This window comes from Phyllopteryx taeniolatus, chromosome 13, assembly GCF_024500385.1.
Source record: "Phyllopteryx taeniolatus isolate TA_2022b chromosome 13, UOR_Ptae_1.2, whole genome shotgun sequence".
Lineage (NCBI taxonomy): Eukaryota > Metazoa > Chordata > Actinopteri > Syngnathiformes > Syngnathidae > Phyllopteryx > Phyllopteryx taeniolatus.
In genome coordinates this window covers 22,896,845-22,913,911 of record NC_084514.1, presented here as the reverse complement: position 1 = coordinate 22,913,911, position 17,067 = coordinate 22,896,845, and the positions used below count along the sequence as shown (strand labels likewise).

Sequence of the window (17,067 nt, the reverse complement as noted above, 5' to 3'; positions counted from 1 at the left end):
TTTATGCTGAGTCATGTATTCACTTTTTTTTCCTCTTCCTCCTGAGGGCTAAAATGGTTTTAATAACAGGGTTGCGTTTATGTTGAAAAACATAACATCAGAACACGATTTCGACTTTATAAAATGTCTGTGATAAAATAAAATATTGTAATAATTACAAGGAAGATATATAAACAAGCAGCACGGTGGACAACTGGTTAGAGCGTTAGCCTCACAGTTCTGAGGACCCGGATTCAATCCCCGTCCCCGCCTGTGTGGAGTTTGCATGTTCTCCCCGTGCCTGCGTGGGTTTTCTCTGGGCACTCCGGTTTCCTCCCACATTCCAAAAACATGCATTAATTGGAGACTCTAAATTGCCCGTAGGGATGACTGTGAGTGCAAATGGTTGTTTGTTTCTATGTGCCCTGCGATTGGCTGGCAACCAGTTCAGGGTATACCCCGCCTCCTGCCTGATGACAGCTGGGATAGGCTCCAGCACGCCCGCGACCCTAGTGAGGAGAAGCGGCTCAGAAAATGGATGGATGGATATATAAACAAAGTCAAACCAAAGCAAGCTGATTTTAGACATTCATTTTATTGCTGGAAATACCTCATCAAGGTGTAGTGTTAAAACAAAAACAGATTTATATGAGATAACAAAGACAAAATATGTATTACTTGCTCCATCCCCCCCATTCACTTGTGCAGTCATGTACAAACAGAGGAAGATTTTATTTAATTTTTTTAACACTGTAATCTACAGGAAGGCAGAAAACCAACATTTCATCAGACAAATGCTCCACAGTCCGTTGCTCTCGCCACCAAAAAAAAGCAGGCTGCTAATTGGTTTGAATGTACTTTAGGTCTCTTTTTTTCCTGGTTTTAACATATGTGGATGTCCCCTCTAGGACGACAATTAACCATATTCAATACTCAAGCCACAGTTGCGATTGGAGGAAGTGATCGTGGACGGCCATTTCAGGGTCAGCTGTCTGGTCTTTATTACAATGGCCTTAAGGTGTTGAACATGGCCGCTGAGAGCAACCCAAACATCAAGATAAATGGGAGCGTGAGGCTGGTTGGTGATGTCCCCAGTGGGGCAGGCTCAACCAAGTCCACTGCCATACCTTCAGATGTGTCCACAACCTTTGTTGAGACTACTACCATGATGTCCACCACCACCACACGGAAACACAGATCCTCTTCAACGGTACGGCTTAAATACCTCATATACAAACATATGTAAACCTTGAGTGAAGATTTATTTTTTTTAACTCGCGTTTCAAAGGTCATGAATGAACTTGTGTGTGTGTTTTTATGCTTCTTGGCCTGTTGTTCCTGACAACTTCAACTTCTGATCAAGAAGCATGCATCAGATGACATTGTGTCATCTGCGGAGTGTTCCAGTGATGATGAAGACCTTGAGGAGTGTGAAACTGGTCATCCAGGTGGGCTAGGTTAGTTTGCATTTGCTTGCTTTCTATGTGCGTTCATGCATCAGCACCAAGTATGGATGATGGCAGTCTCAAAGCATCACATCCCCATGGTTAGACAAAGTGTAACTTAACTTCAAAAAATTTCAACTGGCTATTCAGAGCTCCATTTGTTATCTTGCAAGTTGTATTCAGAAGAGCAGAAGGTCATTACTGTCATGAACTACACTTGCACATGGGGTCATCCAAAGTGGTCAACATGGTCACATACACACATACAAATTTCATCTGCTGAGATTAAAAATAAGACAATGTGAGTGCGTACAACCTAGATGAGTGAAATTTGTATAAAAGTGAACCATTATGAGCCAGTGATGCTGCCACTCATCACTATCCTTTTTAAACAGTACATTTTATTGATTTGTTAAGAATTTCATTGACTTTTGAGTTTTTTTCCCCCATCATTTAATTTGCACATTCGATTGTTCATATTTAGATGCTTGCATTTTTTTGCTTTAAAGAGAGTGAGAACAGAGAGAACAGATATCATTGAATTTCTGTGTACATTTTGTTTTCCTTTTTGGGTTTTGCTTATAAGCATACTTGTTATTCTGTCTTTTTGCACCTAAATACAAAAAAAGATATTCAGCAGCCTTTTTAAAAATAGAGAATATATTTGAAAGAATTTGGGAATTTCCACATTGGTATGATTATTACTTTTACCCAAAGGAAACAAAACAAAACAAGTGTTCGTTAAAGGTCAAGGTCATATTTCTTCTCTCTCTCTCTCGTCAGACATTTTGGCTGACATACTGTTGGCCATTCCCAATTTCTTTTAAAGAGTATGCAGGAGATCATCATGTAAATGACTTAAAATATGTGCTGTGTATTCTGAAATTCATGGGGATTTGTGAAGAAAGACAAAGACAGGGCCCCTGTCATCCAATCATATTTACACAGAAATTCATGCCATCCTAACCCTGACATTATTTTGATGTTGACAGTGGCATGCTCTGTGGATTCAAAATGTACTTTTCTGTTCATCTTTTCTTTCTTCGCTCAGTCAGTATTATTACTTCTTTTTGTGTTTTCTAAATTTGGTGATGAAACCTAAACCATCTGTCTGATACTTCTATGCATGTATAGTTTCATCATGTATGGCATTGCATTATTACAGTCCATTGTTTTCATTGGTTTGCTCCAGCTTTTATAGCATGCAGATGAAAACATTCCTTTTTGCAAGGCAAATGAATATTTTACAAACACTAACCTTTCAAGCCAAAAGTAAATCCAATTGATGAGACTTTCATTTGAGTGAAAAAAAACATTTTAAAATTACCCTTGCATTCTTATTCTGTACTATTTATTTGATTGATTCAGTTGAACAATGTATTTTGCATCCTACCATCAAAGGTAATGGAATGGTATGGTTTAAAAAAAAAAAAATCTAATTTATGTTTTGATGATTGGTACTATGGTTTTGAAAACTCTTCATTTTGCTCAGAATGAATTTTGTTCATCAATTTGCATGATCATTTTAATTACAATACAGTCAAAATTGCTTTGTCTGCATTTGCATTTTAGCTGAAAAACATGTTTGCAGTCACAGCAACATCAATTGCAAACCCTGCATTATCTTTGTTTTCTGTGTGTTTTTCTTCTTTGGTTATCAAGTTGTTTATTGATACTGTTCTCTGTTATCCATCTGTTGTGTCCTTAATTGATCAATTTCATAAGATGGCAATCAACTTCTAAAGCTATTTATATTCATTGATAAAGTATTCAATGTGCACAAAATCACAATTGGCATAGGAACTTACAGTGGGTATGGAAAGTATTCAGACCCCATTAAATTTTTCACTCTTTTTTTATATTGCACACACAGCACCCAATATTGACAGAAAAAAACGGAATTATTGAATTTTTTGCAGATTTATTAAAAAAGAAAAACTGAAATATCACACAGCCATAAGTATTCAGACCCTTTGCTCAATATTTTAGTAGAAGCATCCTTTTGAGCTAATACAGCCATGAGTCTTTTTGGGAATGATGCAACAAGTTTATCACACCTGGATTTGGGGATCCTCTGCCATTCCTCCTTGCAGATCCTCTCCAGTTCTGTCAGGTTGGATGGTGAACGTTTGGTGGCAACCATTTTCAGGTCTTTCCAGAGATGCTCAATTGGGTTTAAGTCAGGGCTCTGGCTGGGCCATTCAAAAACAGTCACTGTGTTGTTGTCTTATATAGACAGGGGTGTGGCTTTCCTAATCAAGTCCAATCAGTATAATCAAACACAGCTGGACTGCAATGAAGGTGTAGAACCATTTTAAGGATGATCATAAGAAATGGACAGCACCCAAGTTAAATATATGAGTCACAGCAAAGGGTCTGAATACTTATGGCTGTGTGATATTTCAGTTTTTCTTTCTTAATAAATCAGCATAAATTTCAACAATTTAGTTTTTTTCTGTCAATATGGGGTGCTGTGTGTAAATTAATGAGGAAAAAAATGAACTTAAATGATTTTAACAAATGGCTGCAATATAACAAACAGTGAAAAAAAGGGGGTCTGAAAACATTCCGTACCCACTGTATTTCTGGTATAATGCTATACAATATGATTATAAAAATCAACTATAATATATATAAAATTATACAAGTACAAAAACACTTTCTAACCAGCAAGTTGGCCTAATCTTTAATGTAATCCATATACATACATTTATCAAATGCTTTGCCTTTATATAAAAGGATAGGACAGAGCAGATGAAGAATTTTTAATTAGGAATACTTGATGAAGAAATATTTTGAAACAAAAGACAAGATCATTAAACCATTAGATGAGATGTGGAGCTTCCTGAGCCAGCCTCTTTCATGACAGCTAGGGGAGGCAAGAGGAGAAATAAAGACAACTAAAAACTTTTTTGTTTGTTTTTTTGTTTCATTGGTTGGAACGAGGTATGAGCATAATAATTAATTGGTTCATTGATCATGAAGAATTAGTTTGATTGTGTGGAATAGATTGTTGATTCATTGTTTCATGACAGCATGGAGTGCACTACTTGGCTGCAACTACCAAAGGCACTGTTGACTGAGTCTCAAGTTATCAGGTCATGAACAGCATGTCTTTAGTTTTAAGAAGTTCAGCCCCATACTCTGCTTATTAATCTACCCAATATATACTTGGAATTGAAAAGGCAGTTCCCAATTTTCAGAGATATTTTAACAACAATGCAAGTTGACAGGAGCTCTGAAGGAAGAATTTGCTGAATGAGACTTTTAATTTAGCTCAAAATATATGAATCTAATAAAAAAATCTGATAAAATAATACTCCAAAAGTTGTAATAAAACCAACAACATACATAATATACATCCACAAAACACACAACACAAAAATGAGTGTTCAGATAACACAAGATTTTCATCAATCCCCATCAATGCCATCTAATGGAATTTTTCCTCAATTTTATTCCTATAGCTTTATGTCCAAAAAGCCTGGGTTGAATATATATGAATGTCAAAGGACACTATATTTTTAAAAGTGTGTATCCATAATACCCCTTGTGTGTATTATATTTTTACAATGCTTTTTGGTGTAGCAAAATCAAACGAAATTGTGGTGGGACAAAATTTTTTTAAAAGTATCATCAATTAAAGGCTTTGAAATTAAGCAATCACATTTATATTGTATACAACATATTTGAAACAATAATATTTGTCAAAATCAGATGGATGAAAATACCTATATGTGAACTTGTGAAATAAATTTAAAAATGTTTATTTTATAGCAGGCTACTGCATAAACAGAGCAATTTTAAGAATATTATATGAGCTGACAATATTCCAAATTCTAATTGGCTGTATTTAAGCTTTTAAAGGAGGCTTGATCTACTTGAGTACTTCATCTAGATGTCAACCATTCCTGCACGTAGGTCAAGACCGTACCTACCTTTATGTCTACTAATCCAGGACTGAAAACAGGGATACCTAGGGCCCTATTTCCGTGAACGGCGTAAATCCTGTACGGCGGCCAGCGCCATTGTGCGCTAGAGGGGGCTCAGACTGATGTTAGTCATTTCTTAGATGAGCGTAAGCCGGCGGATCTGAGATCGGGCAGTCTGTGCGACTGTGAGAGTGTTTAAAGCTGACTTCAGTTGCCACCTATCAAAGCAACGCCTCTCATTCTCAGGACATTGACACGATCGCAACTGGAATGTTCTGTTTGTCTTACAAAGACGTTTCACCTCTCATCCAAGCAGGCTTTATACATTCATGCAACAAGGCTTAGTTAGTACTCACTAGCCAGTGTTTGTGTGGAAGACTCAACTATTTATGCTCCAACTTAGAGGCATTCTCCACACCACGTATGGAGTCATTCTTTTGGAATGCAAAAAAGGGGGAGAGTCGTATTCCAAAAGAATGATTCTATACATGGTGTGGGGCATGTCTCTAAGTTTGGAGCATAAATAGTTTAGTTTTCCACACAAACAGTGGCTAGTGCGTCCTAAGTAAACCTTATTGCATGAAGTGATGAAGCCTGCTCAGATGAGACATAAAACGTCTTGAAACATAAACAGTCCAGTTGTGATGGAATCAATGCCCTGAAAATGAAATGACCTGGATGAATGAGGATATTCACAGGAAGGCTCCCCTCATTCCCTGTAATTGGAGACATGTCACCACATTCTATGTGCGAAGGAGCACGATGCGTAATCGCAGTGATCTGTGCATGAGTGGAGCATTGTCACTGCTATGGCCAGAATTGCAACACAAAATGTGAGTGGGTACCCTCATTAAATACAGGATGAGCTGGTGATAACTGCTGGCGACCTCAATATGTCTGCAGAGCGTCTGCCTGTGCCCCGATCTAATTCGGGTTAGACCAGCGGTCTAGCTTTCACCAGGATTTAGGTATAGTCTGAGCAGGTGTAAGTTTCGATCGACTTTCTGCCACCAAATTGTCACTCAGCCAGATGCAACTCCAAGGACACACCCTCGCTGTGCCGGAACGCCTAGCTTGGCACAGACCAGTCTGCGGACACATAGTGCGAGCCATGCGCCTGCCTAAAAATCAGGAGCCGCTGGCATTTGTGCCCTGCCGCAGATGCGCTGTCTACGAAAATAGAGACCCTAGGCTTTAGGGGGTAATCCCCCTATTTCCCTCCAGTTCAGGAATGAGCAGACAGTATCTAGGCTATGGTTTTCTTAATTGTTAACATGTAATGTGCACACTCAAAGAGTATCCCCCCTGCTGGCCCGACCGTTCTCACACAATCTCGCTAGACCCTCAAGAACAGTCATTAGGGGACTTTTAATTTCCATGTAGCCTGAAGTGCTGAAATGAAAAGTGCCATTAAATGAAATTAACATGTTAAAGTTTAGGCCCTAGTGCAAACCTCAACTGTGATTTGGACATTGGAATAGTGTCTTACTGTGTCTAATGGATATACACTTTAAGCGTGTCATTTGACATTTATCATACATGACATAATGTATTGTGCAGTGGAAATGGTCAACCCACCCCTTTTTGTAATGATTATATTGAGACCAAGACAAACTAATACTTGATGTTCCCCTCCGGGGATCAATTTCGGAATATTATAGAAAATATATAATTTCATACTTTAACAATTAATTTGAAAAACAAACTCAAAAGTTTTAGTATGTTCAATTTTAAACTTTGTTAAAGTATAATTTATTCTTGGATATAATCTTTTGAGTATATGTCTATCTTAATAACTGATCAAAAGTTACCCAATCTTCTTTACAAAAGAGCTCCAAATCTGATGAATGGATTTGAGATGTGGGTAAATTAATTTGAAACTCCAAATTAAAACTTCTTGGTACCCTCCCATACCTTAGCTTTAATTTAGTCAGTTTTGGAGGTACTCCAGTTCTTAGTAATGACACTCAAGTGCTCCAGTGACGGTCTGTACTTTGGACCTACATATAACTAATTATTTAAAAGTTCTTTTTAAACCCTCCACTGACTTATACGTTTAAATAATTGGATTCCTTCGATGTTTATATCGACACTGTTACAGTCTCAATCTACGTTTCTTGTGCATCAGGGTTTCAGATAGCATTCGAACTAGGGGTGCATGGTATAAACGGTAAACTTCGGAGACAGTCAAAATTTGACCGACGGTTTAGATTTGGTCTCTACCAACCAATTGCGATAATGCTTTTTTGATGACGTCATCATATCTGGCAGCTGGTTATAAGAATGGTGCGTTCCCTGGCTGTTTGGGAACTACTGTGGGAATGCTCAGCGCTACAATATCTTCTGCCGCTGCAGCTACCAATGAAATGCCGCTATATCGGCAAAAGAGCGGAGAGGGATAAAAATGTTGGAAGAATTTCTTCTTTTTTTTTTTTTTTAAGTCAGCCAGCAAGAGACTGGGTGTTCATGCTAGCGTGGCCGCCTTACAGTGCACTGGTCCGGCCGCAACTGTGTCCAGGTTGCGCGGGGAAGGGCAAGAGATTGGTGAGGTAGGAGAAGTTGGGAGGGGAAAAAAAGTTGCAGAGGGACAAGCATGTCATGCTTGCATAGTCATTAGTCTTCCCTTCCGTTGCAGCAAATAAATAAAATTTCTGACGAGTGCTGTTATCACTATAGGAGAACGAGGAATAATTTTCAGGAGACGGAGAAGCCATGCTAACTGCTAAGCTAAACACCAGAAAAAGTGCTTAGATGGTACAGTACACTTTTCACCGAAATCTGACTAGAAGCGCCTTGCAGCGAAAAGTAACAAACTATGATTAGTAAATTAGCAGGTCATTTAATAAGTATCTGCAGTATTGCACACTGACGATACCCTAACTGCGCTCAGAAAAATTATACTAGATTTCTCTTTAACTGAGTCAAACCTGTCAACACAGCCAGTAAAAATGTATCGATAATTTAATTAGGGTGAGCCGAAGCCCCGTGTTATTAGAGTATTTCTACACGTGCAACAATAATTTCAGTTTTCTACTTTTAATCCTCCCACGTTTTCACACTAATCATATCTTTTGAAGTTCAACCGACTTCATTGTTAAATTACAGCATCAATCAGAGAATTTAAAAGGGGTGTATCACCTTTCCATATCCATTGTATGTTTAATGTTTGTATTTTGTTCCTGTTCCCCACTGCTATTTGTTCAAGTTGACCTGTATCCCAATCATAGTGAATAAACAGTCATACTGAATTATAACTAAAGTGTGGAGCTTAAGTATGTTGAACAGAAATGTCAGTTTCGACAGTTAAAGTTTTGCTGATACCACACATATTTTCTTGTGAATCTTACATTGTCATTTGCTACCACTGCCTGTTGTTTTCAATGAATATGTACAGTATGACTTTTCTAATATGGAATTGGGACACAGAGTCTGTCACTTATTTTGGTCAGTCTTACCTACCCCCAGTTTTCAATGTTATTTATTTTCTACTTTCCCTAAATGCAACTTACTTTAAGCATGCATCAACATCCTGCAGTACAACTAAAACTAAACCAAAAATTAACTCATTCTCAGCCAGTATTGTCACTGTACACCCAGACTGCACGGCCGGTTCATGTTTAAAGATTAACATTACAGATATATTTGTCATCAAGAAACACATGAGAGAGGAGCCCGTCTCCAAGTCGAGTCCCTCTCTCGACGGTGTCTGTTTTCTATTGTGTGCATCTGGTTGTAGTGTGTGCAAAATTTCAAATGACTTTGTTCATTCATCTTAACATTTTTCATTTGATAGTTTTAACAGGTTTTTTTTTTTTTTTTGTATTAATCCAAACACCATTTTGGTTCTTATTATGGTTATTTGGCTTTAACTGTTTATTATTCTTTTGCACAATTGGATTACAATTAAACAGCATTGGGAAGCTTATTTTTATTTTATTTTTTTAACATACAATTGATTATTACGGATTTGGAACTGCTTCTACTACTAACTATTACTAACTCCTTTGTGTGTTTTTCATCCCATTTGTGCTTTCTTTGCAAATCAAATAAAAAAATAACTTAACCTGTAATGCTCAAACCTGTATTATTAGTAGATGCAGCCGTTCCAGATCCTATTTCCATTATCCTCTATTTGTCAATATTTGAAAACATATCTTATCAAAACAAAGGATTATTGCATAATAGTTTGATTGTAAGAAAAAAAATGAATTGCATGACTAAAAAGTTGCAGTTTAGGGTTTGTCAGACCTGTCAGTGTTAGAGTTCTTCTGTTCTTTTATGTAGATGGGCATGTATATGCTCATTGTTTGTATATCCCCATCCCTTCCTTACAGCCAAAAGCTCTATTGCCGCCCGACCGCCTCGTTCTGCCTTTACATGGACATGGCAACTGACTTACACTGTCACCCTCATCAGCCTCATTTCCTATGTAATATGTTCATAGGTCCCACCCCTTCTTCACCTGCTCCCTTGTTGTTAGAGTTAATTAAAATATAAAGTGAATTCATTCATTCTACTCTATAAAACAAAATGAGAATTTAAGAGTATCAATTTTTACTCGAACATGAATAGATTTTAGATACTATTGAATCTATTGCAATGGAAAAATGTAGATACAGCTTTTGTAAAAAGAAATGAGAACAAAGCTAATTATTTACACAGTGAGAGATTAGCTATATTAAAAAAAACAAAAACAAAATGACGGTGATTATTTTTATGTTTTGTGGTGTGGATGTGTGTGTTGTTGCCTCCCTGTATTGTCATGTTTAATATAGAACACACTCTCCAATGGAAAATAATACAGTATTTTAAATGGTACAAAGTGGATATCCATTATTATTATGATACACTTTTCTTTTGTAAATTCTTTTCTTTCTGCCAAATTCATGCGGAGAATATGTTGATGTAAGTGGACAAATTATGTATGTTTAATTCTGTTAACCTGTCTTTCAGTAATGCAGTTTGTAGCATTGCCAGCATCCATCTCAGTTTGCACTACAGTAAGCTAACAGAGAGGGTTTCCAATTAAGACCCTTTGTGTGAAATATGTAATTTTGAAATATACATTCAGTACATCAGGTTTGAATGGTTTTGGTTTTACTGATTATATTCATGAGAACATTATTTGTCTGCACTTGAAAAGCTTTTAAACTGCATCACTGACCAATTTGTGGAAATTTGTCAGAATAATTATGTTAAGTGTTGTATGACTTAAAGTATAATAAAGTGCAATTCATATATATTATAGAGTTGTGTACTTGTGAATGCATATGTTGGTGTTTGGTGTCACTGTCAAATTTGCAATCTGCATTTAAATGTTGAGTATGCGCAGCTGTGGATACTTTGAATGTCAATGGCAGTTTGAATGTTCACACCACCCAAACTCCGCAAATTTGTATTTTAACTAAGCTGCACAAAAATTGCAATGTGTTTAGTTTAGTGTTTTAGAAAAAAAATATCGGTCTTGTGATATATCACAGCATATTCTCTCAGTGTAAAGTATTGATACACCAACATCAGATTGCAACTGTAGTGGTCTGATGTCTAAGTATGCGCAGTAAAGAAGAGTTTAACTGATATGATATTACTAGTATAATGATACCTCAATATTCTTCTTCATTTACTGTCAGCAATGCATATCTAAACTAATAATGATGTTGTTTACAACATGGGCTGAAGATTGAATACTGTCAACTGTCAAGAATGAACCAATTGACAAACCGACAAACATGGAGAATGAACACAATGTTAATGAGCTGATCCTTGATATGAATGGCCAAATTTACAATGATATTAATAAACACTTTTACTACTATTAATAATAATAATATATGGGGGCACGGTGGACGACTGGTTAGCAAATCTGCCTCACAGTTCTGAGGTTGTGGGTTCAAATCCGGCCTGACCTGTGTGAGGTTTGCATGTTCTTGTCGTGCCTGCGTGGGGTTTCTCCCAGTACTCTGGTTTCCTCCCACATCACAAAAACATCCATGGTAGGTTCATTGAAGACTCTAAATTGCCCGTAGGTGTGAATGTGAGTGTGAATGGTTGTTTGTTTATATGTGCCCGGCGATTGGCTGGCGACCAGTTCAGGGTGTACCCCGCCTCTCCCCCAGAGTCAGCTGAGATAGGCTCCAGCACACACGCGACCCCGTGTGAGGATAAGCGGTACGGAAAACAGATAGATGGAATTATAATAATAGCCTTTTAGTATTGTGCCTTTTAATGAATGCAGGGATGCTTAGCATTTTTCACACTTCCTTTAATTAATCTTTGCTGTTAACAAAAAAAAATACTAATTTTCAATATAAATTGTATACTGTAGGTAATGCATTGATTACATATTCTTTGGAGACATGTTTTACTTTGCTGTTAATCATTTAAAGCTCAGAGAAGCATGGACTTCCACTTGTGTAGCGCTTTTCTACCTTCAAGGTACTCAAAACGCTTAACACTTTCTCCTCATTCATCTACTGATGACAAAGCATCAGGAGCAACTGGGGGTTGTATATCTTGCTCAAGGACTTTACAATTGTTTTTCCTGTGTCTAAAAATAGTCCCTTTACTAATATTTTGCAAATATGAAAGACAAATACAGTTCCATATTCAAGTAATTTAATATTGTTGTATACGTTTATTTGCAAGAAGACAGCTTCTATTCATTTCCTGTTCCCCAGTTACAGTATTGTGAAGGATCATGGAGGGGTTTCTTCGATTCTTCGAACACAATCGCATTAACGTTGTATCGCAATATTATCTGTGCACAATCTTGGGAATCATTGCATCGCGTGCTACTCTGCGATTTCTACCCTTATCCCAGAGATACTGCAATCTTCAGATGCTTTTCAATGAGCCAAACCCTGAAGTTTACAAGAATGGACTAGCATTCCATATACTGTAAAAGTAATGCACTGTAATTAGTAAAAAGTTTAAATCTTTTTGAATTACTTAAGAAAGGTTCTTTATTAATCAATTCAAATGGGTAGAGCGTCTTAGGGACCCCAATAAGTAATTTCCTATGTAGTATCATGAATCGAACCCTAACATGTTAAAAGATGAGGGGCTTTATTTTCTTGAACGGTGTAAATCCTGCCAGGCTGGTGGAAAATCTGTGCGGCAGAGGCAGGTTAGACTAGTGTTGATAATTTCGTAGACCGGCACAGGCAGACAGATTCGAGAGTGGGCAGGCTGCGCCGCTGTGGGAGTGTTTACAGCCGACGTGGGTCGCCACCAATCAAAGCAGCTCCTCTGATTCCATTTAAATGTGGCCCAAATGAAATTTTCCATGGAGACAAGGCACCTTAGTGCAGAACAGGACAATGCGTAATGGCCATGACCTGTGTGTGAGTGGACCATTATCACTGCTGTGGCAACAGAAAATGTGAGCAGGTGCGCTTGTTTAACTCAGAATGAGATGATGGTAACCGCTCCCGACTTGCGTTGTAAATATGCCCGCAGAGCTCAGTATCTTTCTGCCTGTGCCACAATCAAATTCACCAAAATCGGGTTAGACCAGTGGTACAACTTGTGCCAGGACTAAGACTTGGCCTGAGAAGACATAAATTTAGATCGACTTTCTGCCACCAAATTGTCACTCAGCCAGGTGCATCTCCGTGGACAGACCCCTAGCTGCACCAGTCAAATTAGCAAACACGCGCAGTGAGCCGAAAATATGGATCTGCCAGCATTTGCGCCCCAAAGAAAATAGAGCTCGAAAGCTTACATTTCCCTGACTAAAAGAGCTTAGGAAATCAGGGTTCAATGATTTGGACTAAAGTATATCCTTCAAAAGGTGAGCATTCAAATGAGTTTGTTCTGCCATTGACATTGTATCAACATTTTTCTTTGTTACAGAGCTGTTCATGTGACAGAGTCATTATCACATTTGAATAACAACAAATAAATGTTATCCTTAAGATCAAAGTCTAGTTAAAGTTAATTGAATTACAACAAATAAACGTTATCCCTAAGGTTCAGAGACACTTAAGTTAAAGTTTGAAAACCCAGTGTTCAATGTTGACAAAGCCTGCCTACAATTGAACTGTTCTCTTCGTTCCACCTTCACTATAAAAGGGGGCTGCATATAGCAATAAATAGGTATTCTGATTATTAAACCCACAAGGTTTTAAACAGTATTACAGCTTTCAGCTCTGTATCACAGAAATAACTAACTGAACTATAATTTCAGTTGTATCATGAGCAACCAAGAAAGAGGTTTAAGGGATCTGGAGAACTATTGATTGGTGAATCTGCTATCGTATGTATCTATAGGAAGACAACAGTAGTCTGGATTTTTTTTAGTCCTCCTTGATGAACTACAATAAAGGAAAAATAATTGGAAAAAGAAAGCTGTTGCATTCTTGGACTTATTTTTGAATAGCATATTGTATATATCACTATGTTTGATTTATCTGGCTCATCCTTACACATCTCTTAAACCTTTTGAAAAATTGCATGTGGTATGAGGTTTGAAAACTTGTCGCTTGATAATATTTTCATTTGTCGGTCTTTGCATTCATTTTTTTTATGTATAGGTATGAATTAGATTTTACAATGAAAATACCATCTCCTAACATCTTGTATGTCTGTGTCCAAACCCAGGAGCTGAGTTAGTCACCCAAGCACTTGAGGATCCAATAGTACATTACATCCCGTTGTCGATCCTCATGCACCCTTCATTCCCACTCCCTCAACCCACCACCCACTCCTCACCATTACTGAGACCACCAAAGAGTCCCTGTCCAAGGCCACTGAGGCAGGGGCACCGTGCTTGTTGGACCGAGGCAGCGATGATTGTGATGATGATGGCTTGGCGATATCGGGGTATGGCTCTGGGGAAGAGTTCAAGTCTAACCAGCCCTCTACCGCTGATGAAGATTTTTTTTACACGACCTTCTCTTTTGTCCACGTCGGGCTACACGGTGGCTACAAAGCTCACTCGCCCAGGACTGTTAGACATAACAAAGCTTCAGTCTCCAGACGCAGTAGGACTATCACTATCGCCATACCATAAACCGCCAGAGCCGCACCACCGCCACCTCTGCCTTCACAATGCACCCGCCAAACATCCGACTGGCAAAACGAATAGCTAAAACCTCTGCCAGACCTAGAGTTGCTTCCATTGCCCACATCCTATGAGGTAGACGGCACCCAGCTGAGGGGCCCATGATTAACCTCCCCCGTGTTCCATAATATACCCACAGCACTTCCCACAGAACCAGGCGTCAGGCCGGGGCCTTCAGAAGTAGTCCGGGAATCAAGCAGCACCACCGGGATGGTCATCGGAATAGTGGCGGCCGCTGCCCTGTGCATCCTCATCCTTCTTTATGCCATGTATAAATACAGGAACAGGGATGAAGGCTCCTACCAGGTGGATGAGAGTAGGAACTATATCACCAACTCAGCACAGAGCAATGGTACTGTCATCAAGGACAAACAGCAAAGTTTGAAAGGCAGCAATAAAAAGCAGAAAAATACAGATAAGGAGTATTACGTGTGACTGAGATTTGAGAGCAAAAAGAAAAAGACAGCGCTTCAAGTACATATTACTTTGCTTGTGAGAAGAAACGACAAATGATGGTATTAAATGGAACTTGAATGATCCTTTACTGTGCTGAGTAGCTGAACTGATGACATGTACTATAATATAAAGCACACTTACTTCTGTAAGCATACAGAGAAGGCTTAATAGCAACTTTAGAGACCTTACTATTCTATCTGGTCAGAGACGTTATCAGAATAGAAATATTTCCCAGCTACATCATTCTCCTAAGTGACTTTTAGAGCAATGTGATCTGTGACATTAAGACAAAAAATACATTATTTTGTATGTTACAAAAGGCTAATAGGCTTGACCATTATCAGCATGTAAGCAACTTGTAGTGCTTAACAAGAAGGGGTCAAAGCAATCGATCGTTGTTCCAGTACAAAAAAAAGGACTTGTTGTATCAGAATATGACAAATTTGTATGGTTTCTAAATAATAATAGTGTGGTGTCCTATTTATTTTTGCTTTGAGCAAAAGAAAAATGGAGGTAAAAACAATAAGTAAACAGCTATTTCTGTGTGTAAAATTAAATCAAGTGAGCAAATGGATAGCACTCACTGAAACTGTTCTCATTGAAATCGTATTTAGTACAATTATTCTGATTGTCTGACACACTTTGTTTAAAGTTGTGGGGCTTCTCTCAGAAAAAAAAGCGAATGATTGTAAAATGCATGTCATCCTAACTTACAGTATAATAGTAAAGTCTACAGTCTTCAACTTGGACAATATTCTATTTGATGCAAAATGATTCTTAATTAGACAGAACTAAACCCCTCCCACTTTGGGACACCCCAAAATATTAGCTATGGAAAAAAATAGCTCTATAAGCAGTCTGCTATTCCTGCACAGCAAGTGGTGTTCTGATCTTTTTGCAAAACTGTATGTTAATGTATTGCCTATCGTTCTCTTTTTCTATGGAAGTGTCAGGAGAAACACAAATGCAGTACTAAAACATTGTTAACACGTGTATACAGAAATAAATTTAATGGTCAAAGTGTGAATTCTAATCTATTGTCACACTCAACTGTGTCAAAAAAAAAAAAGTTTACATATTTTATTACATTCTAGCTGTTGTACTTTGTAGGTAGTAAATTGTACATATACCATATGACAGTTGTCATTTTTAGTACCTCTATTGTACAGACAGAACACAAATATCAGCATATTTCATGACAAAGTCTATAAACTGTTAATTTACACTGAGAAAAAGAATGTGGAGAATAATATTGATATTTCATAAGAAATAAAAGTTGTATTGTTAGCCTAGCGCTCTAACCAGAGATGTTTCTAAAGTTGCATGAATATTTATCTACTTGCAGTGTTCAACAAAATAAGGTGCCCTTCCTTCTGTATCACTGCTATACTGTTTTGGGTTCCAATAGTGTCATTCATTTTGAAAGAAAATAAAGTCAGGAATATGACAAATCAGATGAAGGTTTTAATGTGAATGGACTTCAATGTTTCGTTCAGTTTAGGGCAACTAAACATTTTGATTTGTGTCTTATTACACTGTAGCTTGTACTAATCCCTATAGCAGGGGTGTCAAACTCAAATTCACAGTGAGCCAAAATAAAAAATTGGGACAACGTCACGGGCCAAACTCAATATTTCATGAAAAATCACTGCAATGTGCATGTTTCTCTTTTATGCAGAAATGTAGCGTTAAAGTTTATCATATGACAACAAACTTAAATTTTGCTTAAACACTGAATCTGGAATAATCAAACTTTAATATTATAAACACAAGAACTAAAATTTGCGATAAAAGACATCAGTGGTATTTGTTTGTTCTTTTGTATTTAAATGGATAACATGAATTCTTCTACTATTTATCTTTCTTTTTGATGTAAATCTTTTTTCAAAGGCCAACAACAAAGCACCCCAAAAAAATACAAATGTCCTTCAATAAAAATCGAAACTTCAAACTATTAACAGTCTGTGCCTAGGAGTTGATAAAGGCCATTAAAAAGAAAAACATTAATTAAATTATGTTATAATCTTTGTTACAGCCACGTTGCTCCGCACATGACAAACAGGTCTGTCTTTTACTTTAGTGAACAGACAATCTGCCTCACACCTGTCTTGGAACGCAACAGTTTTCCATCTTTAGTTTGGCCATTTTTGAGATAAAGTGTAAATTTGGGAAGTGTAAATTTGCTTGAGGA

The 17,067-nt window shown here is 37.5% G+C and overlaps 1 protein-coding gene across 9 annotated transcripts in view; it reads left to right on the top strand.

Annotated features, from left to right (window-relative positions):
• The window catches only part of nrxn3a (neurexin 3a), a 213,450-nt gene extending 197,120 nt beyond the window's left edge, over positions 1-16,330 (top strand). For 2 of the 9 annotated variants that reach the window (XM_061796051.1, XM_061796046.1), the window contains 3 exons: positions 888-1,189; positions 1,343-1,436; positions 14,560-16,330. In XM_061796051.1, coding sequence (XP_061652035.1) covers positions 888-1,189; positions 1,343-1,436; positions 14,560-14,855 — 692 coding nt within the window. In that variant the 3' untranslated portion in view covers positions 14,856-16,330. Of the gene's footprint in view, positions 1-887; positions 1,190-1,342; positions 1,437-9,690; positions 10,262-13,957 lie in introns of all 9 variants that reach the window. The other 7 variants (XM_061796045.1, XM_061796043.1, XR_009791623.1 and 4 more) reach the window with 6 other exon arrangements.
• Positions 16,331-17,067: the final 737 nt, after the last annotated feature.